This window comes from Scleropages formosus, chromosome 15 (genome assembly GCF_900964775.1).
Source record: "Scleropages formosus chromosome 15, fSclFor1.1, whole genome shotgun sequence".
Taxonomy (NCBI): domain Eukaryota; kingdom Metazoa; phylum Chordata; class Actinopteri; order Osteoglossiformes; family Osteoglossidae; genus Scleropages; species Scleropages formosus.
Window position 1 is genome coordinate 5276190 of NC_041820.1, and position 26568 is coordinate 5302757.

Genomic DNA, 26568 nt, shown 5'->3' on the forward strand with positions numbered 1-26568 from the left:
GCAGTGGGTCAGATTAGGAGCCCCAGTCGCATCTGCATAGATGCTCATGTCTAAGCAGGCTTTGCACTTGCATGTCCACAGCACTGTATACTGTCAGCTCATGTACCCCTGACCACTTTGCAGGTCCCATTTACCCCCGGATGGGGCACTGTTGTGGGATCGCTGGCTCCAGCACGTGCTTCTGCTGGAGAGCAGCGGCGTCCTCACTGCCAGCGAGGTTGTTGACCTCTTCACACCTCTGTTGGTTCAGACAGATGCTACTTACGTTGAAGAGGTAAACCCCTTCTCAAGAAGAGGATGTACCATCTAAGATTTAATTTGAGGACAGTGCTGTTGTGTACCTCCACAGCAGCTGATCTGAAGTCAAATTTTCCTTGATAAAATGCAACTGGGGGGGGGGGGGGGGGGGGTACTTTTACGTGCCAAGAAAATGTTGTGAGCTCTTTGCTGGTGTCAATACCTACTTTGAGACCTTAGCCAAGGGTAAATCATATATTATTATGGTCTTTTCACCACCAGATTTACATTTTGTAAAAAGTCACATTTGATGGGAGCATCTTATTGGTGAGTCACATGTGTTATTAGCAAGAGTTACCACATCATACAACCTGTGCACGTCTTCAAGCGAGCCAAACGTGATGAGTAAAGCTTCGATAAAAACAGGCCAGTCTCGCAAGCGTTTATTTATATTTACATTACTTGATTTGGCAGACGATGAGACAGAGATGCAGACAATTGGATTTAAAGTCTCAGTTCTTACTCTTCCATGTTGTACAGAACCTTTCAAAGTTCTTTTTTTCATATTGTGTCCTCTTTGGAATAGTAACTTTGGTGATTCTCCTCATTTTAAGATATCTTGGTATGCATTTATTTTTAAATTAGCTACTTTCCTTAAGAGCTCAGTTCAATTTCTGAAGCAGTTGAGAAGAAAAATTAGAAGTTCAGATCGGTTGATATCTCTCTGGTACTATGGTACATTTCTGTTGCATAGAGCCCACCATTGTTGGCTACATGTCAACATAACAACTTACCTTGAGAGGATCTATATTTGAGATTCATCCAGAATTGGCAGCAGTAAAGATTTTTCCTATTTTTTCCTGACTGTAGGCCAAAGTGCTGGTGAAAAGACTCTTGCCACAAACTCCTGAAGCAAGCCTGTCTTTGAGGGGTGAACAGTCCCCCAATGACCTGCCCTCTCTCTTCAATGACAGTGAAGAAGTATCTTTGGTCGAACCTGCAGATCTGCTCAGTTCCACAGACACTCGAAAACAAGGTGATTAGCATGACTGGTTTCTTCCAGAAACCAGTATGCTCATGTATCATGTTGGGTGTGAGAGCCAGTTTTTTTTTAAATTTTTTGTATTTTCCTCATTTCCATATATCAACAAGTGTTAAGGTTTTTCAGGCTAATACTATTCTTGATTTTATTTTCATCCCATGCATTAGACTCGTAATGTGTTGTTTTTTTTTTTTTAAATTACATTTACATTTATTCATTTAGCAGATGCTTTTCTCCAAAGCAATGTACACCTCATAGAAAATACAATGTGTGCATTACATTAGCAGAAAGAGAGACATACGCTCATCAGCCAAAATATTAAAAGCACCTTCCTAATATTGTATAGGCCACCCTTCTACGGCTATACAGCACTGTGTGTTGTCACACCTTTCTATCACGGCCAGCATTAAAGTTTTCAGCAATTTGTGCTATAGTAGCTGTTCTGTGGGATCGAACCAGATGGGCTAGCCTTTGCTCCCTACATGTATTGATGAGCCTTAGGCACCCATGACCCTGTTGCCAGTTCAGCCATTGTCCTTCCTTCCACCACTTTCAGTAGGTACTAAACACTGCATACCAGGAACACCCCACAAGACCTGCCATTTTGGAGATGCTCTGACCCAGTCATCTAGCCATCACAGTTTGGCCCTTGTCAAAGTCTCTTAGACCCTTACACTTGCCCAATTTTCCTGCTTCCAACACCTCAAATTCAACAACTGACTGTTCACTTGCTGCCTAATATATCCCACCCATTGGTGTGTGCCATTGTAACAAGATAATCAATGTTATTCACTTCAGCTGTCAGTGATTTTAATATTTTGGCTGATCGGTGTTGATGCAGACGTGATTCTTAAGTGCAGTTAGTTTCTTTCTTTCCACTATATGAACCAATGTTCATCACATGAATAACTGCATAAAACTTTATCAGAATAGCCACGATTCCTGATTACCTTCCTAGTAATGTATATTATTTTTTAGAGATGCATATAAACATTTATGTTACATTACAGGAGTAGTGGCGTAAAGGTTAGAATTCATGAAGTGTTTCATTTGAGGGAAAGAAGTAAACCCAATTCAAAAGGTAGTTACAGGCAAATCATAACCTTGGCAAAGCCTTCAAGTTCCTCAGGAAACTGGAATTAATAGCAAGTTCCACACTTAGCTGGGCTTAATGCAAAATGTGGAGAGTGTGACAGCATCAAATACGAGTCTTTCTGAGAATGACAGCACTACGGGTTTGAATTAGCTTGGTTGAAGATCAATTCGAGCATATTGGTGAGGTTGTTGCAGCCAACATTACTCCATTTTACCATCCAGCTGTCACTGCACCTGAGCTGAAATGAGAACAAGTGGTATGAGAAAGTTCAGAAGGAACTGGCAGTGTAGTTTGTATCTTGAAATGCCATTTTTGGTGAAACCCAAGCAAATGATCCCCCCCCCTCCCCCCCCCCCCCCTTCAGCCTCAAAGAAGAAATGGCTTTTTTGTCTCATGGTGGCTTTTTGATGAAACTCAAATTCAGTCTCCCTCGGTCCTGCAATTCAGATACAAAGTAAACTCAAAGTCCCAGCCTTCTCGTATGTGAGCTTTCTGTGGGCTTTCTTTCCTTACAGAACTACAAAGTGCTGAAGAGGACAGCGCCGAAGAAGGCTTTGTGAAAAGTATTCCTATTAGAGGTAAAAAGGCAGCACGTGTCCCTGGCGTTCGGAGTTCCCGCGTGGCGTTTGTTTTCCTCTTGCCGCACAGGGTAATGGGTTTTTTAAATGAACTGCCGGCGAGGATGATCAAGGTGGATCCGGGGTCAAACTCCCACCTGAAGAGCCGCGTAGCTCCTCTAATTATCTTGGAGACGTGGTGTGGATTTTCAGCTGGTCAAAGCGCACCAAAAACAGATAATTTGTGCACTGCAAGGCTGTCGGTGTAATTGTTTGGATGTCGGGTATAGTGCGGGATCTGTCATTGGCTCTCATTATCTCCAAAACAATGCTGTGAGGCGGCAGACTTAAAAAGAGTTGGGAAGAAGGCATTCTGGAAGCCTGGTGGGCTTGCTTGTCTCCACCAGAACCTCAGAAATGTAAAATAATCTATTAGTATACTTGGCCACTGTGTTTGCAGCCCAGCCTTGTTACAGGGAGGCATTCCAGAGCATCAGCCAGCTGAAACAAGTAGTGCAGCATCAAATTGAAACTAATCAAAAGCAATAAAAAAGCTGCTCCAGGTAAGAAAGGCGTGAGGTTGTGACTAGTGGAGAGAGGGTTGTTTTTCAAATATACAACAGGCAGTTGTCTTTCTGCTATGCATAAGGCAAAAACTGAAGTGTAATCAAGTACACTGCTTTACTTTGTACTGTACATGAAACAGACATGGTTTCCTGGACAAGCCGAACAGTCTTCATGAGGAGTCTCTCATGTACACCTTTGTGTGTGGTTACCGTACGCCTTTGACGCAACACTAGAACTCCAGGGAGAGGACAGGTATATTTGTGGATAGTGTGTGGCTGCCACAGAGGGCATGTACGTAGTATTTGTCAGGGTGTGTGAGCGTGTGAGGGAGAAGCACATGGTCCAAACACAGCTGCTAATTCTAAACCCTTACTTGGTGACTCTCTATATCTATAGTTTTGATGCTAGTTCCACTCCCTCACTCACTGATTCTCTATATCTATGTTTCTGATGCTAATTCTACTGTTACTCAGTGACACACTGTTTAGCTTTGCTATTGGCAATAGGGTGAACCATTTGCTGAATGCTGTGCTACATTTTACTTCTGCCAGACTTTAGGCCTGCGGTCTGAGGAGTGGCATTTTCCTGGTTTTCCCATAATTTTGTGCATTGTCTCTACCCAGATCTATCCATCCATATTGGAGGATACAGAGCAATTTCTGTTTTGTGGAAACTGTTGCGCTTCCAGTGAATGTGTGCTCCTAGCCTAAATCAACAGCTTAGCATTTTACTCACTCTGTTCACCCAAAAGCCTCAAAGACTCCAACGCCATGTTGTGTTGTCTCATCAAACAGAGAGGCTCCAAAAGTTGGAAACGGAGGCCTTGGGTAAATATTTGACTTGGGCATTTTGTGTTTTGAACAGAGACGAAAGCGTATCAGCTGCTTAAACAATCTGCCACGCAGCAGAGGCGGCTGAGCTCTGAAGAACACGATGATGGCTCGGATCTGGATCTGTCAGGTACTGAAACGTGAGCTCGCTGCTTTAATGCTTCACAGCCTAATCATTATTCCCCAGGGGGCATATGTTTCAAAGCTGCATAAAAACACTGATATGCTTATAAGATAAAAAGAAGATGAATTGGATGGGGGGGGAAACAGTTTTTACTTGGGCTTATTTTTCACAGAAAATCTCAATTTGAGGATGTTAAAATACACCATGGAATGTATTTTTCTGTTGTGCATTTCATTAATCTTTTTTTTTTCATTTTTAAAGGCGAAAGATGCATGAATAGTGCTGGCAAGGATGTTCTCACAAAAACCAGTCCAACCCCTCATCAAGAAGTCCATCAATTCCGGTAAGAAATGTAACGGCGTATGCAGGTGACAGAAAAACACATGGTATTTATTTATTGTGAAACTAAGTGCTGGCAATGAGATGATGCTGTGCGTCTCCTTCTGAATCTGTTGTGAAGTTCCAGTCCATTGTGGGGCCTCAGGGTAAGTGCCAGCCAGTAGTCCGTGAGAATGAATAACGCCACTATTTGTAGTGACCCTGGCCTTAAAGCAGAGAGGTCACCTCATGGCTTTCATCCATCAACAGTTTCAACAGTTTCCCACTGATGGCGAGGGTTTCTTTACACAGGTTCAGGCAGTTATCTGTACTTATGATCTACCAGAGACCCTGCAGAGGTGTGCCATTGACATGAAAATGAGCGATGGGTTCTGAAGCCATCAGATCATTGACAGAGTCTCGAGAGGGTCTGGTGTTTAGGGGGACCTTCTTTCTGGTGCTAGTCTCATTCCCTTTCCGCCCGATGGGTACATAGCGCTCAAGGCCTGCCCTGCAGCGTGTTCTCAGGAGACAGCATGGTGAAGGTGAAGATACTTTTTAGCTGTTGACACCGTGTAGAGGCTTTGGCCCAAGGTTTGGGTATGAAGCTACTTCATGTGACAGTGAACCATAAGCTTGGAATACCTTTAGCAGCTCTGAAATGCTTAGAATGCATTCCTTACTCCGTTTTTCTTCTTTTCAGTTCTTTGTTTAGTCTTTTACCCACAAACTACTGATGAATACTGTTGACAGCCCGTCAAAAGCTAATCTGTTTAAATGGAGGGAATATCTGAATTTTCAAAAGGGCTTTTGTGTTACAGGGTCACTTTACAGTTCATTTTGTCATTGGAAGCCTTTTGTAGTACAAACTATCGCCATCCATAAACTGAAAAGCTCTGCAATGTCCTTATTTTAACCATTGGTTAAATTGGTTTTTAACGGTCCTCCCTCACTACTAGTATACCAGTTTCTCACTGCAATAAATCAGACTGAAAAACAACACCATACAAGGAAGGTCTTGGCCCAGACCTCAGAGGTTCAAGTAGCAAAAATGAAAGTACTTATTAAAAAAAAAAAGGTCAGAACATCTTCTGAATATTTGTCATTTGCATGCTGTGATTTTTAAATTCCACTTGATCTTGCTTTTATTTGTGCACTCAGTATTTAAGCAATTTAATGAATATTTGATAAATGGCTGTATAAAGCAGTGCATTCCTGCCATATATTGCATGATTCGTGCATTGAGCAGCGCTCTGTAACTTGCCTCCATCTATTGACATTATAAATGTAACCCCTATGAAAACACTTCTTTTCAATTACTCAAGATCAAGACATGCTGCATTGATGTTGGGTAGTGAAGATCATTCTGCTTTCTGGTGACTGGCCCTCTGTGTACTGGCCAGCGCTATTCCCAGTTGCGCATTATCCCCGACAAAGAAATAAAAAGTGCTCTCTGACAGAAGGCTATTTCCCTTATTCACTTTCCCATTGATTGTTTATTTTTTTGTATAACCATTTCTTTTTAAATGAAAAATTTTCACACCAATGTGTCAGGGCATAGCATATGGGCAAGGAATGTGTCCTAATTGTTCAAAAAGTAATGTAACACAAACCATAATTATGTCCAGTGTAACGTTGCTGTGAATATATACATGTTGAAATTGTGATAACAGATAGCTTCTGATACTTGACACGAATCTCATCAGGGAAAGGTGCGAGCTCTTTCGCCGCGTCTCCGGAGAGGAGAATATGGAAGCCAGTGGTATTGTGCTGCGCCGTATCCCTCGCAGAAATTTTTCACATGCTTACGTTTAAGCGTTCCACTTACTGCAGTCACTTCTTGCGCTTTATTGCATCTACAAGTGGCCTGGATCGCCCTGCTCTTGAACGCATGCAGAACGCTGCCTGCACTCACTGCCTGGCTTCTTCTTTTATTATTTGCTTTATTTTGTCAGCGAGCTGATGAGTGACATCAAAAGGAGGCTCCAGCCGGACCCAAATAAAAAAAAAAAAAAATGGCCACCTCTGTTGTCTTACAGACAGTAATTACGATGTGCCAGTTAAGCCCAGACTACAGCTGAGGGATTGTAGTTTAAAGCAGAGGCTTTGGTGCAAAAAATGCATTTATAGCTCTTTGTGTGGTACCTCATTATGTGTGGGCCCGATTCATTAAGTAATTGGTTTGCAGTTGTTTACATGAGTATTAAGGCTTTCTATTCAGCGGCCTTTGAGAGATACATTGTGCAAATGTTGCATGTTATGAATGCAGAATGAGAGGCAGGGGGCCAGTGCTATTGGCCAAACACTGCACTCGGCTGAAAAGCAGGAGAAAAGCATTGGACACTGCTTTGCATAGCAATGACTCTATCTTAATAAGCTTTACACATTAAATATATGCAGTCTATACAAGATGCAAAGAGATACTCTTAACACATTTATATGTGCTCATTTCACTATTATAGCATTGGAGAGAATTGAGGTCTTTCATATTCAGCTTTTTTTTTTTTTTTTTTTTTTTTTTTTTTTTAACCCTCCAGCACAATGTTTTTCAGCAAGATACTTTATAGAATGTGCTGTTTATTGTATTATAAATCACTGGGGGGAAGTAGACAGATCTGCAACAGTTTATTAAGGATTCATTCATTATAAATCTTTTGCTGCCATTGTGCGCCGTAAAGCAAAATCATTTTGTGGTTGAGTGGGGATGAAAGGCATAATGTACGAAGGAGTGAGTCTTAATAAGCAGCTGCACTCCATGTAAAGACCACTTGTTCCCTTTTGTGCGGAGGTGCATGCCGGAGCTTCCACTTGTCCAAGAATCATTGTTCCGGCTCTACTGTAGGCATCTCCGATGGGGCTCCTCTTGTGCTCCTGCTGTTTTCGGCATGCTTTAATAGTAGCGATAACGTTTTTGTTGTTGATGCGGATGATGATGTGGGTGATGTTGACGTTGTGTTGAGGTGACGTAATAAACAGACAAAAGTTGATCTGTGGAAGTTTTATTTTCCGCCCCCCCGGCACACTGTTATCGGTTCATTTTTTTTCTGCATCTCTGACCAGTTTGACAAAAACCTCAACTTGACAATCGGAGCCCCCCCCCTTCATTCCCTGCAAACAGCCAGGGGCACCTTGGGGCAACTGGCCACCAAGCACTGCCCACCGAGGAGCCTCAATCGGAGGCCAGAGCTCGGCTGTGGAGCTGCGAGGGGAGGCGATGTGTGTGGCATGGCAGGCAGCGGCGGCAGCAGTGAGAGCAAGCAGCCAGAGGAGGTCACTCTCTTTCTTTGTACTCTCCTCTTCACCATTCTGCCTATTTTTCCCATCTGTAAAAGAGAAAAAAAAAACAAAAGCAAAACCTCATAAATGTCCCCACGTGGATACATAGACCTGTGCTAAAATTCACCCTGTCTTTAGATGAACTAATATTACGTTCAGACACATCTGTCTTAATGAGCAGTAGCCACTTGTACTACTTGACTTTGTCCTTTAAGTGCACAGTATTGCAAAACCATAACAATGTGTAAGATGCTTCCCTTTAAAATTCTCTGACTGTATCAAAAGTATTAATGTTTTGCACATATAACTTGTTTGAATTTGAACTTGACAGGTAAGCATTTTGAATAAATAAGGATGCCAAAAGCCCCATTAATCATACATTTCATGAGAGCCACTACAGAAATATTTTACCCTGTAAGATGTGCAGAGCTTAAAGAGAAAGTTCCAGTCATTAAGCTTATTAATGTATGATAATGTGAGCTCTTTTTTTAAAAAAAACTGCATTAGCAAGGTTATAGAAGTCTAAAAGCTAAACCCCCCCTTCACTGAACACTTGGGTCGATCGGTATCTGCTTTACGAAAGCAGGTCTTATTAGGGTAATTGAAATAGAAAGGCACGGCGACTGCGGCCCTAACCAGTGTCGGCACTGCACAGGGAAGGGATGCGCCTCTCCACATGAAGATGCTCCAACAGCCTTTCAGTGGCAGCTTTTGACCGGCAGCGTGCAGGTGGTATGTGGGACCAGCAGAGGGCGCTCACACTTTGGGAAGCAGAAGGGGGGGAGGCAGGCCATGGAGGCGAGCGAGGAGGGGCCCTGCTGCCTCCTCCCAGAGACAACCCCACAGAATCCTCCGTTTCCACACCTCCGTCCAGGTGGTCCAGAACCATTCCAGTACGGGTCCTACCTGGGCCGGGATTAGGAGTCCATGGGAGTGGTGGGGTGGTTTTCTTTCTATTTGGTCCCATGCTTGTGGAGGGTCTTTGCCATTAGCAGCTATCTGCAGGTGTAGGGGGAAGGAAAAAATGATAAATGAAAGCTATCTATTTCTATGCAGTATTCTCAGCTTCTTTAACTTTTGCCGAGTCCAAGTTTATTAGGTAGCGGTGAATTCCGGCCCACATGCGCCAACTGCTCAGTCCTACTTTAAAGTCAAGGTGCAGTGCTGATTTCTCAGTTTAATGTTTCATAAGAGTGCAGCTGTGAGTAGTGGAAGCTGCACCACCCATCTGACAACATATAGACTTTGATGAGGACATACAGCTGAAGTGTTCCGTGCCGTTAAACCCAAGGAGTTCTGACCAGATGACTGCTGATCCCGGTGCCGCCTAATCGGAATGTGCTGGCGACAAGGAAGCCGTTGAGATGTACCCATATGCACTATCGCGCTCTGAACTTTCATTGGGGTCTTTGTGGATTCCTCCCAAATTGCCCACACCGTGTGTGAGAATCTGTGGGATCGCCCCGCTGTACACTGGCATTCCATTCTAGATGCACCCTCCCCCACACCTCCATTTCCAGGATAGACTCCAGACCGCTGCAACCCTCCACTGAACACGTGGTTATTAATCACGGCTGAACAGATGGATCAATAAATGTTTTCAGTGGTATTATGTAGGAAAAAAAATCATCCCTATAAACATACGAGTTAATGCTATAGTGCTGCACCTTTTTGCAGACCACTGTTTTGAACACGGTAAAGTATCGCCTTACATTTTGTATTTACAGTATGTCTCAGAGCGAATGTACGGAAAATTATTTCTCCACCCCTTTAGATGTCGCCTGGGCATTCAAAGCACAAGAACTTGCGTACATGGTAAAATGTGTACATTGTGTGGTAATTTCGAACTGGAAATATTAGAGATCGGGAAGGATTACAATAAATAGCACATCCATGGCATGGGCCAGGCAGTCTAAGAATAAAAAAGGAAGGACCATTTTGGTTAAAGCTGCAATTTGCATCATATTACAGATTACATTTTGTCTCTTTTGTATTGGGTTCTGAAAAATGGTCATCATCACAGTCTTACTTATTCAGATCATTGCCTCAATTAAGTCGAACCCAGCACAAGGTGAACTGGCATAAATGTTTATGGAAATGGAATATTAGATTGAAAGGGTCACTGGCATCGGCGGCTCTCTATGGTAATAGCGCAGTCTTGAAATCAGCCCTGTACCTGTCTGAAGTGGAACAGCTGATAGATCATTCCCGTGATGTGCAAGTTATATAAAAGAATAGCCCAATTTTCCGTTTGAAACGGGTATTTATTATTATTGTTGTTATTATACGTGCAAAAGGGTAAAGCTGCAGCCGTAAATGTAATAATCTTTAAAGGGGAGAGCAAATTGCTTTTTCCTTTTTATGTTCAGGTGTATCTACCTGTGTGGTTACACGTAAGGATCGTTTCGGTACACACGTGACCCTTTTCAACATGTTTTTGGCCCATTTGAACAAATACCTGTTGTGATAAAGGTGATGCAGCAGTGAACTTCTTGCACTAGCTTTCACCTGCTAGAGTTATCTACTTGTTAATTGTTTGCAAGGTCGCGGTGCTATAATTTTCCAACTTGACATTATTCGATGGCAGATGCGTAAAATCACACTTTGAATGTCCACTCTGATCAAAACGCACAAATGTATAATTTAACGTGGTCGATGGTGTCCGCATTTATCTTGGCTGAAGAAGACCGAGGAGCTCCTACTGCCGTTCCAGCCATATTGAAGGCGTTGTGGACCATCGCGTGAAAACTGTTACAGCGGAGGGTTGCAGCAGTGTGGTGGCCTCCAGCTCCAGGGTGGTGGGTTTGAAAACAGACCCAGCTCCATCTGTGTGCAGTTTACATGTTTGTGCACGTTGGGGACAGCTGGTATTGTAGTGGTTCGAGCTGTTGCCAGAGGTTGCTGGTTCAAATCCCGCCTCCAGTTGCAGTCCACTCAAGCAAGGTATTCACCCCAAAAGTTGTTGCAGTAGAATTACCCAGCTGTATAAATGTGTGAATAATTATAAGTAGCCCAACATAAGTCGCTTTGGACGAAAACGTCGCATAAACGTCGTGTTTATGTGGGTCTTGCTATGTTCTAGGTCAGGTGAGCTCTACTCTTACTGTTGTTACTCTTATACTGGTGTTCTCTGCTATACCTGCAGTTCCTGGGATGTTCTTGCCGAATCAACACAACATTTATGGCACAGACGCTCATTAACAATGGATGATGGATCAATGACTGGCCGTGGTTAAACTTAAGCTAATGTTGTACTTTTACCTTCGTCCATTTACCTGATGCTTTTCTACAAAGCAACCTGCAGTGTTAAGCTTACAGTTGTTTACCTATTTATACAGAAGGGTAGTTTTTTGCTGGAGCAGGTTTAGGGGAAGTCCCTTGATGAAGGGTACTACCGCACAAGCTGGGATTGAAACCTGCCACCTGTCCAGAAGCTGCAGCTGAAACCAGTTTGTCACATGTTGGCTATAATGAGGGTAAAATGCCACGTATGGTGAAAACCAGATGTTGAGCTATTGGCTTGTATTAAATGATTGATTAGATGTGTAAAATTCTACTATTGTAAATTCTTAAGTTGAATTTAGAGATGGGGAAGTTCATTATTCATAAAGAAATGTGTTCTTCATCATTCCAGAAAAAAAAAAAAACTTTGCACAATAGAAGCAGTCCGTGGGAGGAACTTGACGGAGTTTGACCAACTTGTGATCCGTTGAACGACTCCTGTTTGCGTCACACTTAATGACATATGAATCTGTAGAAAGAAAGCCTAGATTCAGAACTTCATTTTTCTTTTTTGTGAAGTTTTTTGCACCAATTTTTGAATTCAACATGTGTGGTATGTGAGGGACAGTGATATTATTACCTGAGGACACACCAGGTGAAAACGACTTCCTGCTGCCAATTGCCCTGTCAAACCCGGTGAGCATGTTGTATTTGAAAAACTGAAACCTGAAAAGGTATCTGACTAAACAATTACAGTCCAGTATTATTGAAAAGCACTTTTGGTCCATTAATTCATTTAATTATCATAAAGGAGTTGTAACTGCATTAAAAACACTTTACATTTCCTATTCATATTTTATTTTTATTTTTATATTTATACACTGCTTTTGACATTAAATTTAGAGACTGGGTGGTAGTGAGAGTGATTTACCCATTGTGCGCCCACATCTTCAGAACCGTTCAGTACACTAGCTAATGATGGGATGCCACTGGGGGAGGCACCCAGCAAAAAAAAAAAAGAAAAAAACAGCACCACTGCAGGCTGGGAGGGGAAGTGCATGACCATCAAACCCAGTTAGAGCTGAGTTTCTACTATGGAACCGCAGCAGCCGTACCTGACATGTTAAACACGTGTAACATATCAAGAGCATGAAGGACATGTACGAAGCTGAGCTCAAACCCAGTGCCCAGTGTAGTCTGAGAAGTAATCAATTTTTAATTCAAATTTCAAAAAAGAAAGTTAGGACAACTATCTTTTAAACAGGGCTGTAGGGGCAGCTGTTAGTGTAGTGCTTAGAGCTGCTGCCTTTGGACCCAACAGTCACAGGTTCAATTCCTACTGCCAGCTATAATATGATTGAGCAAGGTACTTACCCTAAATTGCTCCAGTAAAATTAACCAGCTGTGTAAATAATTGTAAGTGGCTTAACATTGTAAGCACTTTATAGAAAAGTTCCAGATACCTGTAAACAGGTAGTGTAGTGGTTTGAGGGGTTACAGCTGCTACCTTGTATTCAAAGGACCCAGGTCTGAATTTCACCTCCTGTTGTAGTGAATCAAGGTACTCATTCTGAATTGCATCAGTAAGTAGCTTAACACTGTAATTTGCTTTAAAGGAAAGTATCAAATAAATGCAGTTTAAGCAAACAATCTTTACTGCTTTGAAATTGACTTGGAAAACCCATATGAAGATAAGTCTGAAGAAAGTATTGTTTTGTAAATGGATCAAATTAATTAAAGTAATTATGCCAGAATGTTAGTCTTTGAGATAGATAAAGCAAGTGTAAGTCCTAGGAAGCTACTCTGCTGGTTACGGCTCCAAGTCTTGCCGTAAGGTTGGTGGTTGAACTCCCAGAAGGTGCTTTACTGTTTACCCTTGAGAAAGGTACTTACTGTGAATAGCTCAATTAAAACACCCCGTTGTGTGAGGTGACGAACTGTAATAAATGCACTGGCTAAGCCACAAAGCAGCTGACAACTTCGACAAACTTTGCTGCATTTTCACTTCATTGGCTGTGTGTTTCGCTCTGAATGGCGGCGATAGGAGGGAGGCGACTCAGGCAGGAAATTTAATTTGTTCTCAGTCTTCCTGCAAAAAAAGACTATTGCTAATCATTTGGGTACACGAGAAGCCGCAACACGGTAGAGATGCATTGAACAGTCTGAAAAGACGCAACGCTTACAGTAAGACTACGTTTGTGTATATGTAAATTGCTGTGACGTTTTTTTAGATGCTATGAAAACCTCTATTATACTGTGTAAAGGTGGGGGGAGGAAAGGTTATATGGATATAAGATAACTCATAAGATGATGGGGTTACATTGTGCAGTTTGAAAAGAGTCTCTGATGTAAATTGAAGAGGAGGCCTTTAAAAAGTAGATCAGGCTGATGCATATGCATCGAGGCACATCAAAGCTTCCTTGGCACTTGTGCATTTACATAGAGATATTAGCGATGCTATGGGAACCCAGACACCCTGTTCTTAGAACACTTGTGGGGAAAGAGGGCCTTGTGGAAGCCCTTCAGCACCATTAGAACAGAAGTCAAGCCAGTTCCTTTTGGTACCGAGTCCCCATAAATGGAGCTTAATGTTTAAATCTTGTTCTCTCGCAATTGTTCGGCTGTTCTTACTCGCAACACTTCCATTTTTTGGTAAGGGTGTGGGATTTATGAAATGCTGACACATTTCTTTTGTCCACGTCAATTGTCTGCAATGGTTCCTTTAACCGCAATGTTTTGTTTTGTCCTTTTGAAGGGCGGAGAGAATGGTTCCTGCTGTGAAATCGAAAGGTGAGGCAGTGAAAACACTCAGCATGTTCATTTTCAGTTACGCAAGGAAGCTTTTAACACTAGGTGGAATTAGCTTTTTCGTTGTGTTACACAGAAACAATAGTCACTGAGCACACAAACGCTTTATTGCTCGAGAATAATGTTTTCGTCAGTGTTAATAATAACAATAATGTTCCCTCGTTGTTTAGTTTGCCTTTACATTTTGCTCAGTGACAGAATTGAAACTTACCTCTTTATCATATATTAATTATAAGGAATTGCATGCTTTTCCAGTTTCAGATCTGTTTTCTTTTGTTGATGCTTGAAAATATTTATTATTTTGTTACCTGACTTGATGTACTGATTGATACGTACTTTGGGAAATGTCTGTTTCATCTTCAGCTTTTTGGGGAGAATCTGACGACAGTGGCAGCGATATAGAAGCCGCGCTGCGTCCAGCATCTCGCCACGACGACGACTTTGATTTTTCAGACTGATTGGAAGAGGCCGTGAACGAGGCTGAACGTTTGAAATGTTCCTCATGCAGGAATGTGTGTCATCAAGTGTTTACCATTAGCATTACAAAACGTTTCTCCTCTTTGCTGCTTTTTACATGTGTCTTCAAGTAATGTTTACGTTCTGGTTTTCCCTCCAATTTTCTGCTGTTTTGAAGCAGCAGATGAACCAATAATATCATGAGCAGTGTTGAGAAATGACACGGAAAGAGAAAATTCCTCAGCCTGGTCACTCTATGTTGAGTCAAATTGCAAATCGACATGCTTAAGGAATATTATTAATGCTTTTCATTTAACCAATGCTATGTTAAACATTTGTGAAGGCATGTCATTCTCTGCAGAACTAAAAGCGCTGGCATCCAGTGCATCAGCGTGATTCCATTAGTCAGCTTTTAGGTGACTTTATGTGCCTGAGCCGTCTAAAGTAGGACTCTACAGTCATTACCAGTAATGGCTGCGGGCTGCCTTGACCCAACACGCAAAGTGTACGTGTCTGGATAATTTTGAGTTTGCTAAAAAGCTCCCCTCACATAATATCCATGTTAAGGAGCATGTCAACAGACACTTGTGCACGCCGATAGCTCTGTGAGAGCCGAGTTATATTGTACTAATATGTAACAACACAATAAACATTTTTTAAGAGAACTTTTCCTGATCAGTTCGTCCCCGTGAGACAGTGTTCACTGGAGTTGTGCTTTTAGCCCTTTGCTTGATGCTAGCTGGGAAATCATTAAAATCCATGGTAGGAATTTGCCATCGCTGTCAGATTTGCTGCACACTCTTCTCATTTTTGAAGGCAAGCACTGAGCATTGAGGGGTATCATTAGCGGGAATATTACTCCAGGAATACGTTAACAGAACAAAGTTCCTATATTGTCGCTCCAATTCTTGTAGATTAAAAAGAAAAATCTAAAATTACTCGGCTGATAGATCCGCAAATAAATAAGAGTGATTTGCATTTTTACCACATTGGTTTGCCCAACATTTTCAGCTTGAGGGGCAATTTTGTAATCATAGTGTATGATAGCGGACTGAAAATGTTATGCTGCAGAATTCCTCGCTCTGTTGTGAACTAATTTTACATTCTAAATGTATATGTCCCTGATATAATGTCTCATTTACCTAATATCTGTTGATGAACAATAACAGCAAAATACAGGGGCAAAGGTTGAAAATGGACAGAACAAATGTAATAATATCCTCAATTTAAGGGATGCCCATTTTGAAATGGTTTAGAATGGTGTGAAATGGAGAATATTCAGTCTCGCTGCATTAAGTGATGCTAATACCTCTGTGATTACAGTACAATACAGGGTTTTCAGCATTGCAGCAGAAGCTGTTTTAAAAGGATTTCTGTATTTTGGTAATGGTTTCTTTTCTTGCAGTATATCATACCATACCCTTTTTTTGAAATAATGAGGTCTTTACAATAGTCAAATATTAAACAAATCGATAACTATGTATGCAACTGTATATAACTATATATTATTGAGTGTTGACTCAGCTGTCCTAATGTGTAGTTATAAATGTCAGATGTATGCATGCAAGGTTCTTGTGTGCTCTGATGTCCCATGTAAGAAAGTATGCTTTTGTTACTTGATTGCTTTTAATTCAAAAACATTTGAGTCCTAATCAAAGAAGATGGCTTTGCCATACTGCCCATTTCAATATTCAAAATAGCAGCAATTTTCTCTTATTTATATGAATTTATGTGCCTTTTTGGTTGTCCGTGATACCTTACGGTGTTTTTCGTGCAGTCTCTAAATACTGTTCTAAGAGGGGGAACCTTGGATCCCTCTATGGATGGCATCTGGTTCCACGACACGAGAGGAAGTAAAAAGCCAAGATTTAATTTAACCGATTAAATATGGAGGTAAGTCTGGTTAAAAATGTCATTGATGAATCACATGATCCATGCAGTATGGGAAGTTCCCATATCCATATACTATGGTGTGTCCCTCCCCTGGGGACAGCTGGTAGCATAGTGCTTAAGAGCTACTGCCTTTTGGACCTAAAGGTTGCAGGTTCGATTCTCACCTCCAGCTCCATTACCCTTGAACAAGGTACTTCCCCTTAATTGCTCCAGTAAAAAAAAAAGAATAACCCACCTGTATAAATGGGTAAGTAACAAAGTAGCTTTAAACATTGTAAGTTGCTTTGGAGAAAAGCATCTGCTAAATGAATAAATATAACTTGCTGGTCAGGAATAAATTTGTCTTACACTACTACAGCATTACAAAATCCCAGTATAAACTTCCCATACTGCAGTCATCATTTGAGTTACCCATGTTGTTTGTTTTTAAATGCCTTTTAAGATTAATCAATATCTAAATTAGCTCTTATTTAAGAAAAAAAACATCACATTTAAGATGTTTCATGTTGGACCATGAATGTGAGAACCATCATCAACATAAAATGAAATATGGGATTATAATATATAAAATAGATGGACATGATGCAATATTTGAACAACATGAATGCTCCTCAAAACTTTATTGGGAGAGAGAGAGAGAGAGAGAGAGAGAGAGAGAGAGGGAGGGGAAAAGAGTTGTTTATTTATTTGCACAGTTACACTGGGTACACTGGGCATTGAAATGCTTGTGATGAGGCTCGTGTTAGACGTGAACAGACATGAACAAACATATTTAGACAAAGATGTGCTGCTAAGTAAGGCAGTACTAATAAGTAAGGGAGATGTGTACACCCAGGAACTTGTAGCTCTTAAGTCTGTCCACCTCCACCCCATTGATGTGTATTGTGCTTTTACCCTATATTTAGAGGGGCACTTCTATTTCCAAAGGTTTTTGTTGCTCAAAATGTTTTAAAATGAATGTTGTGTCTCAGTATATTACACTAAAAATCTGCTGGACCTTCAGATGTGTATATCTAATTCGATACAAATGCAACATGAATTTATTATACATTTGGATGAATAAAAATCTCGGAAAATTACGTTTACATTTACACCCGTTTTGTCACTTAGACTCTTCCGATAACCAGATTTTCATAAATGGTGATGATGAAGATTAGTGATGTGCACAGCTTCCCTTCAAAATACTGTTTTGTCCTTCAAAATATTTATCAAAACAGTGAAATGTTCAGATGGCCTCAAAAATGATGACTTGCATACCTTCATCACAGTGGTGTTCATTTGTGTTGCGTTAACAAATGAATGTGCTTAATCCAAGACCGTGCAATTGCGTGTTTATATATGTTGCAACCGTCCCGTCCTGAATTTTGTGAGTGCACACATTTAAACCCCTACTGGAGATTTTAAACAGTCAATTGTGTCATTTGAGTGGGGTGGAAGAGGTTAATGTTTCTGGGTTTGATAATTAATAATTGGGGTAGTTACTACATCAGGAGGCACTTGACAAGATTTTACTTCCCACCTGCTTAGTTGAAGCACTGTTGCCTCCCATAGACTGGGCTGTAGGTTTGGACTTGAGTTTGGACCCAGTTCACGCTGCGTATTCTGAAAATTCTTCCAGTGTTTATGTGGGTTTCCCTGTGGGTGCTCTGGTTTCCTCCCACAGCCCATCTGAAAGACATTTCAACTGGATTGGTGACTCTTAATTGCTCTGTGATGGACTGGTGTCATGTTCAGGGTGTGCCCTACCTCACACCCTATGCTTTTGGGATAGATTCCAGGTGATGGCGACCCTGCAATGGACAACAGTTGTCAATATTGTCAGAATAGGCTTGCTGCCAGCCTCCTGGATGTGTTCCAGTGGTCGGGGACTCGTGTTGGAACAAGGGTAAAGAATCACCTATTTCTGACCTTTCCTGATGTTACAGTGCTGGTTCCAGCGCAAGACTTCGATGATACAGAGTGTGTAACCTGGGGGCAGACAAAACATGTAAAGGTTCAGTGCCCACACTTACGCAAGACCAGATGGTGAGTTCTACATCTTTGCAACTTTTAATGAAATGTTTCAGCACAGAACACATGGCTACAATGTTTGATTCTACAGTTACAGAGAGTGACCGTAAAAGAATCTTCAGCATCCTTACAGTTACTGGAAACAATACAAGTGAAGGATAAATAGCTGTATTGTAGCTAGAGAAGCATCGGAAGGCCAGGTGGGTGTTCAGACTCCTGTCGACAGACAATAAAATCTCATTTGTTCTCTTCAGGATCTCACAGCATTTATGTATTTTACCAGCTCTTACAATTCAAAAGGGCTTTTTTGGCCTGATTAGAAAAAATGCAGGTCTTCAAATTTTGCAATATTACAATACCTGGCAATTTTGGAATTTCTGCCTGTTGAAATTCAAGTGCCGTATGAAATCTTCAGCTTTTGGCAGTGGAATACCAAAAGAATATAACAAAAGATCTGGGCATGACCTAGAACAGGTAGTCTCGGGAGTTACGCAGGAGTTACAGCACAATTTGTACGTTGCGTGTTCCGCACTTCCCGTTGTTTGTGGAAGTTCTCAATGGGTCTTTTCTGCCCATTTTCATCTTTGTGCCAGTGAATAAAGCTGATGAACAAGGTCATTTATCTTCTGTTTCAAAAGAATTGCAATGAAATATTCATGTTGACATGGGTGCTGAGAACAACTGCGTGAGCGTGTTGAAGAAAAAGACGTCGTCGTGGATTAAACTGCCTTGTGTGTGTGTGTGTGTGTGTGTGTGTGTTTTTTTTTTTTGGACAAGATGAACCATTGTGGACTGGTAAATGTTTTATATCTAAACTGTTATTTTCTCCGGAGTGTTTCTTTTATTAGGGATTTAGTTATTGGCTCGTGGGGGGGGGTTGGAGGGAAATAAAGATTTACCCTGGAATATGCCATCTAGAGTAAAGTGAAAAGTAATTGTGTTCTGCAGTGATACAGCAGAAATTGGGCTCTGTGGCTCTGGGGAAAGTTACCTCCTCAGGCCCTTATTGGAAAAGAGCGACCTGAGCACGGGGGCTGGGACATTACGAGAAGAAAGCGCAGCGCCTGTACAATATATCTATCCATCCATCCACCCAGTTTCTTGCCCAGTTGTCCTACTATGGTCAAGGTGGCAACAGGGGGAGCAGAGAGGCCCAGCCGCCCAGGTCCCCCACAACTTCCTCCAACTCAGCCCGGGGGATCCCCAGTCGTTCCCAGGCCAACTGTGAGATATAATCCCTCCAGCGGGTCCTGGGCTGACCTCGGGGCCTCGCCTCGGTTGGCCGTGCCTGGTATGCCTCCAAAGGGAGGCGCCCAGGGGTATCCTTATGAGATGTCCGAACCACCTCAACTGGCTGGTGTGTGTAAAAAAAAAAAAAAAAAAAAAAAAAAAATCACAGTGTAATAAATTCACTGTAAACAATATTCATTGACCACAAATATCAATAACTAATTGATTATATAACAGCTGTTCTGTCCTCGGTTTAGGTAGGGTAGCGGGCATTGCTGACAGCATAGTGGTTAGAGCTATTGGGTGGGGGCCTGAAGGTTGTAGGGTCAAATCTCACCTACAGCTGTAATACATTTACTTTATTAGAGCCATTTTAAAGTAAGTATCCTGCTCAAGGGTGCTACAGCTGGAATTCAAACCTACCACCTTTGCTTTCAAAGGCAGCAGTTCTAACCACTATACTACTAGCTGTGCCTCGTACCCTCGAGCAAGGTACTGACCCTCAGTTACTCCAATAAAAAAAAAAACCCAGCTGTGTAAATGGGTAAATACCTGTAAGTTGCTTTGGATAAGTGTCAGCTGGATGAATAAATGTAAATATAGACCAGGAGATCTATGGTCACTGGACCCCTATTGGGGTCGATGGATTGTGGATTTGCTTCGAGAATAACACTGTCCATGTATATTTTATGTCTTAAAAAAAACAGAAACTGGGGCTTGTAGTACATAGTTTGTGTTTTCTCTTAATGCCGACTGGCTGCTGCATTCACTGTGTGTCATGACAGATCATCGCCCAGATTCCATCCCATCAATGTGATTTATCTCGCCCACTTCCAAATAAATTAAAACATCTTGCACTCCACCATTAAATTATTGCTCGATTCAGCAAGTATCTCAAAGCTCCCGAGAACAATGGCCGGAGCTGTCATTTGCACATGAATGATGCGTGTGAATGAAAGCGTCGAGTACAGAGGAAGGCCTGTTCCGCTAAATGCTAGCCGAGAGGTCTCGCCTTTTTTCATGCCCAGGTGAGATTCTCGTGCACAAAAGGCGAAATAAAAAAAAAGAAAAAGAAATCCGATAACATGGATGTCCAAGACAAAATTGCACAAATGTTAGACAGTTTAAACAGACCACATGAAAGAGAGGTTATGATTTGAACCAAGTAGGATATATTACATTATACATAATATCCTACATTTTTTAAATATTATACCGTTTTACCTGTTTTGCTGGGAGTTCCAGCGGCGGGACAGTTGTGTCCATCACTAGCTCCCTACCTGGTTATCTGCCCTCTGCCTTTTTTGGGCTGGTGGGGTCACTAACCCAGGGGGGCAGCAACACTTTACAATCTTAAGGGTCAAATCCCTGTAGTGCTCTTGATCAAGGTACTTACAGTAAAAAATTACACAGCTGGTGTAAAGGGGAAATCCAGCACAAGTAGTGAATATAGTGGATGAATAAAAAATAGAAAATAAAATAAATAAAAATAAATCAGTGTTTCTCCCCTGAATCCCAGTGCCAACCAATCCCTGGTCGGGGGGGCTGGAAGAGAACGAGAAAAGCAACCGAGACGCCGACACACACACACACACACACACCATGTCACACAGCTGTGTTACAATTAGCCACTTTCATTACAGAGCAGCAAGGCGGCCTTAAAGGTATTCCTGCGATCCGTCTCCGATTTTTTTCACCCCCAAGTAATTAAAGGGCGAATGTTCCGCAAATTCCTGCAAGATGACAAGCCAAAGCTGCTAAATCCAAGTAGGCAAATTAGTATTCATGAAGGTTTTCCTGCCACAAGTCGGTCCCCCCCTCTGGGACCGGGCGGTAGATTGGGCGGATGGACAGTGTTCATCCTCGATTATGTGAGCAGAATGCTACTGTACCGGTGGAGCGCGCCTGGGCCCCTTTCTTAGGGTGCGAATCAATTTCTCTGACCCACTAAATGGAAATGACTACAGTGTAGTTCTTTAACCTTGTGCATCAGGAAAAAACCCGATATCCCACGCTGGAATGATTTCAAGCTGTTTCAAATATATATATATACTGTATACATGTATATAGACTTCCTGTATCCGTTAATAACCATTTACTGCAAAATTATGCATTCACTCGGATTCAACTGCAATAAACAACCGCTTTAATGCACTAAAGTCATATCTTTGTTTTGCTAATTAACCAATTGTCAGACCCCATCTGTAATTCAAACATTTTTTTTTTTGGCTTTTAGATGCAAAAAAGTGGGCCTTCATTAGTACTGTAACCTAGGCTGTATTCGGGATACCCTTTGATGTGCTGCTGCTCTCTAGCAACAACCCTATTGATCCCAGAGTTCATTTTCATTTTTCATATTTGCTGTGAAATAATGCATTCTAGGCCTCTTCTAAACAGTTGCATGAATCCAGATGTCTGCCACAGATTGATTTTATCCTTTTTACCATAATTCCGATGAGCATTGCCATCATGGTTCACGGCTCATTGTTTATGGATGTGTTCATTTTTTAATTTTTACTTGCTTTACTCATCTCATCCTCTAATCCGGAATACTACAGCAATTAGAACATTTCTTGCTCATTTCTACCAACATGACATTTCTAACACACCTTCCTTATCGCACCTCCTAGTCCCATCAATAGTATGTTAAACTCAAAATCGTTTACTCAACATGAGGTTTTGTCTAACACAAAATTATATATAAACCTTTCTTGTACTTTCCCTCAGTGTTAAAAAAAAATCTTTTTTTATTACAGCAATAGCAGCACAAATGTTTACTCAACATTTCAACCTGTTTTTGTGACAGTTTGTTTATAAACAGTAATTATTAATGAACATTTATTCATTTAGCTGATACTTTTCTCCAAAACAATTTACAATGTTAAGGTTACAATTATTTACCCATTTATACAGCTGGGTAATTTTGCTGCATTCTAAATACCTTACTCAAGGGTACTACAGCTGGATATCAAACCTGCAACCTTTGGCTTCAGAAGCAATAGCTCTAACCACTATGCTAGCAGCTTCTGATTTAGAGAAGAATCTTTCTTTTAATGATTTTTTTTTTTTTTTTTAAAACATCCCAGATTATTTCAACACAGCCTGGCTTTAGTTTACCTAATATAATAAAATGGGACACAACACAGTCCCAGCCCAGGAATTTTGCTCTGCCAGGTTGAAGTGCCCCAGTGAGACAAACCTATATGAAAGGTGATGTGGAAATGCAGATGGGAATCATTAGGCTGCAAAGTAAGAAATGATTCGCTATTTTATTTTATGGAACAAAGACACGTTCTGAAGGCGGATTGAAGAAGCCGGTTACTGAAATATATCTAAAGAACCGACAAAACACAGAAACGCAGATGATGATTAAGCAGACGTTCTGGAAGTACGCAGCGAACAGAGAATTTTTAGTGTCTGTTGCTAAAGAAAAATCTTGATTTAATTTTTCAGAGTACCTGAACACTCCCTGGGCTTGAGCAAAGCAAGTGTTAACACAGGTCTTGAGCTTTGGCGTTGTGCTCAGTAATTAGGGCTCATCGCCAGCCCACCCGCAGCCCTTCATGATGTGTGTCTTATTGGCGTGAGCTCAGCAATCTGTCGCAAGGCAGCGCCACTCCCTGCAGGCGGGCTGTTGCGCCGGCACCTTATGTTGTGCGCCTAGCGCGCGATCTCGGAGGAGAGCTGCCGAATTTATTCGTCACGGAGCTCTGCGCCGGACTCGTTTCCTCCCGGCTGCCGGGCCTCTCGCTCTTCCCAGTTCTCCGCCGTGCATCTTCTCTGCATCCCCGTGGAAGTCCTGCTCCCTCAGGAGAGACAAACTCCAGTTCTGGTGCTGCAGAAGCACAACTGTACAAATCACGTGTTCATATCGAAAATGACATTTTCGATGATTTACGGAAGTCTATGAAGTCGGTGTATCTTACTGCTGCCGTCCGCACCAGAAGCTTTGACTCAAGTGGCTTCCGCTAGAGAAGTCAACATTGACCCAATCATAATTCTGAGGAATTTCAAACGACTTCATCTCCGAACATCACGTTTCTGGAACTTCTTGCTGTTTCATGACCACCCCTGTTAAACATTTGAACCTTCTGCCCTTGTGCTCTATTTCCTCGCATCTCTATATATTTACATTTATTCGTTAATAATTAATTGATGTCGACATTTGTTCTCCAAAGCGACATGCACCTCACGGAAAGTACAATGCGTGCGTTACATCAACACTATTTGTGCTGCCTTGGTACAGATACCGTCTGTGATCCGATTGTCTTCTGTTCCTTTGTAGCATGATAAATACGTAAAAAATAAATAAAATCTGCCCCCAGATATAAATAAAACTCACACCAGGTTTTTGGTTAAATATACGGTTTTAGCTAGAACACGGTGCAATTTACCAGCGTGCAATTACACCGTCCACATGCAATGTATTTCATCCGGGTTTCTGCAGACTACCCTGGGAAAAATCATGTAACGGTTGCTATTTGGTCCATCCGAGCGACAAAAGCAATATTACTGGATTCTCTCAGAAGTAAATCTGCTGATAATAGAGATGTTAACAGATGATAAAATGAGATTAGCCAAGACACGGCGAGGCCTTTGGATCGGATCATTATTAACGCGCTCCGTGCTCGGAGAGCAAAGCGTGCTAAATTCTCCTCACCAGGGGAATAGGGTTCATCCATTAGCATGAATGGGAAATGGTAATGCAGAATTCTGCTTCTCTGTTTAGGGCCACTGGTCATGTATATTCACAAGCAAGCCCTAGAAAATGCTTTGGCCCATAACAACGTTATTTATCATGTGGGGACAGAATGCGTTGCTATAAAGTTCCGAATTATGCATGTATATTTCCAAAGGAATCGTCCGTTTGAGTCATCTCTTTGCTGTTTTAGGTATTTAACGCAAACCCGGTTCCGCTGGCCGTGCTCAACGTCACCAGGACCTTTTCGAACAGAACCGGTGTTACTGCTTTCGAAAATGGACTTCTCATCTCTGCCTCATACTTCGGTGGGACAGCGTACAATCATGTTGTTAATTTACAAACGATGGATTTTAAATTCTAGGCAGACATCAGGATGATTTCGAGACGAGACGGGAAAAAATTCTTACTGCGTACACTTCTGTGTTGTTCATAAACTGAAGTTGAACGCGGGTGTCGAAATATGACATGTTCATCTGACATTTGAAGGGCCGGGAAGGAACGCAAAAAGGCAGAGCCGAACCACAAGGTTACCGCGCTGGCGCCTGGGGGTCCGGTTTTCTGCACAATGGAGATTAATTCCAGTCAGGCGAGGAATCAGAGGCCTTGGTTCGAGTAAACGTGCACTTCTTGTTTCTAAATTCTTTCGTCCATACGGTGCTGCTTGAAAGTGTGTGAACCCTGTAAGGAAGGTCATTATTCTTGTATGAAATATTCAAACAAACTTTCAAAATCTCTATGTTAAATTCTAAAAGAAACTTATAAAATGATTAAATGATTATGATTTACTCCCCTGATTCTACATACCTACTTGGTTCAGCCAATGCGACTCGGGCTTCGCTTCTTTTTGCGCCTGCACTGCTTGTGTGTTTCTACTCACACACAATTTCCTCTAAAGCAGCATATGGAATTGGTCATTACACACCTATTATGTCACATGGGAAACACTGATTCGCACTAAATAACCATTTCGTGGTAAAACTAAAGGACAGACTTTCAATCAGCACTATATATGGAGGTGTTTAAACCCAGCCCCCAGCGGTCACATCTCCCTGTCTCCCCCCTTTTGTGGCCTGATGGGAAAGAATAGCTTTGCCGTCCACCTTGTTGATCAGGACTAACCCCTTACAGCTGCAGCTCAATAGCGTTAAAGCGCCAGTGGTTGCAAATTAGATTAATTAAGGGTTCTAAATAGACAGACTTCGGTACTTGAAATTCTAAACTTCAGGTTAAGGATGTAACCCCTGTTCCATGGAAGACAGAGTAACTGCTAGTATGGGATTTATAGCGCCGATATTTCATCCTTAGCCATAACAGGCTTTGATGAGGGTACAGATACGCACATCTTATTTTTAATAACCACCTTTTAAATTTGCCTGCGGTTTAATTTCTCCAAATTACAGCGACTCCATAAACTGAGATTTCCCACCCCGTAATAGAAGGAGAAAAGACATTTATTAGGGGGATAATTTCTTAGATTCTAAATCTGTATGAAAGACACAACAAGCTTGTGCTCTTACTGACAGTTGAGCGGAATAGTACCAAGGTGTTAGACTTCAGAAAGTTTCTCAGACTTAGTGCATCATTCAGATGTACACATTTATTTGATGTTTTTCTCCAAAGCAACATCAATCTATCTAGAAGTATTTACCCATTTATACAGCTGGGTAATTTCACTAGAGCAATTTAGGGTAAGTACTTTGTTCAATGGTACTACAGGTGCAGGTGAGGTTTGTACCAACAACTTTTTGAGCCAAAGGGAACAGCGTTAACCGTTCTGCTATCTGTTACCTCGCCTGTACTTTTACTTTCAGTAAGATCCAATGAGCAGAGTAAGAGTCAGGATTTACTTCATCATCATCACCGCATTTTTGTTTAAATGCGGTGATGATGAAGTAAATCCTGACTTTTTCCCCTTGATTCTTGTACATCTCCTAAGCAAGGGACTCTCAGCTTCTGAGGTGCAATACTACACAGTGGAATTATAGACACATTTTGGAGGGAATACGCTAGAGGTTGAACACTGGGTGGAATACCCCCCTGCCTCCCTCCCACCTGCCGCCATATTTCACCTTTGCTCCTCTAAGTTGCACTTTCACTTCTTGATCATGAAAAAAATGTTCCAATGTAACACCCTTTGTTTTCCCTCTTAGATAAAGATGTCCTTTATCTACTTGACTAAACACGTTAAAAATACGTGTGA

General features: G+C 41.6%; 1 protein-coding gene across 3 annotated transcripts in view; it reads left to right on the plus strand.

The window, feature by feature from the left end:
- kiz (kizuna centrosomal protein) overlaps nucleotides 1-15745 on the plus strand; it is a 30426-nt gene extending 14681 nt beyond the window's left edge. For all 3 annotated transcript variants that reach the window (XM_018753284.2, XM_018753368.2, XM_018753452.2), the window contains 7 exons: nucleotides 124-274; nucleotides 1108-1273; nucleotides 2891-2953; nucleotides 4364-4459; nucleotides 4715-4796; nucleotides 14025-14059; nucleotides 14441-15745. In XM_018753284.2, the coding sequence (XP_018608800.2) occupies nucleotides 124-274; nucleotides 1108-1273; nucleotides 2891-2953; nucleotides 4364-4459; nucleotides 4715-4796; nucleotides 14025-14059; nucleotides 14441-14535 (688 nt within the window). In that variant the 3' untranslated portion in view covers nucleotides 14536-15745. The remainder of the gene's footprint in view (nucleotides 1-123; nucleotides 275-1107; nucleotides 1274-2890; nucleotides 2954-4363; nucleotides 4460-4714; nucleotides 4797-14024; nucleotides 14060-14440) is intronic.
- The last annotated feature ends 10823 nt before the right edge of the window (nucleotides 15746-26568 follow it).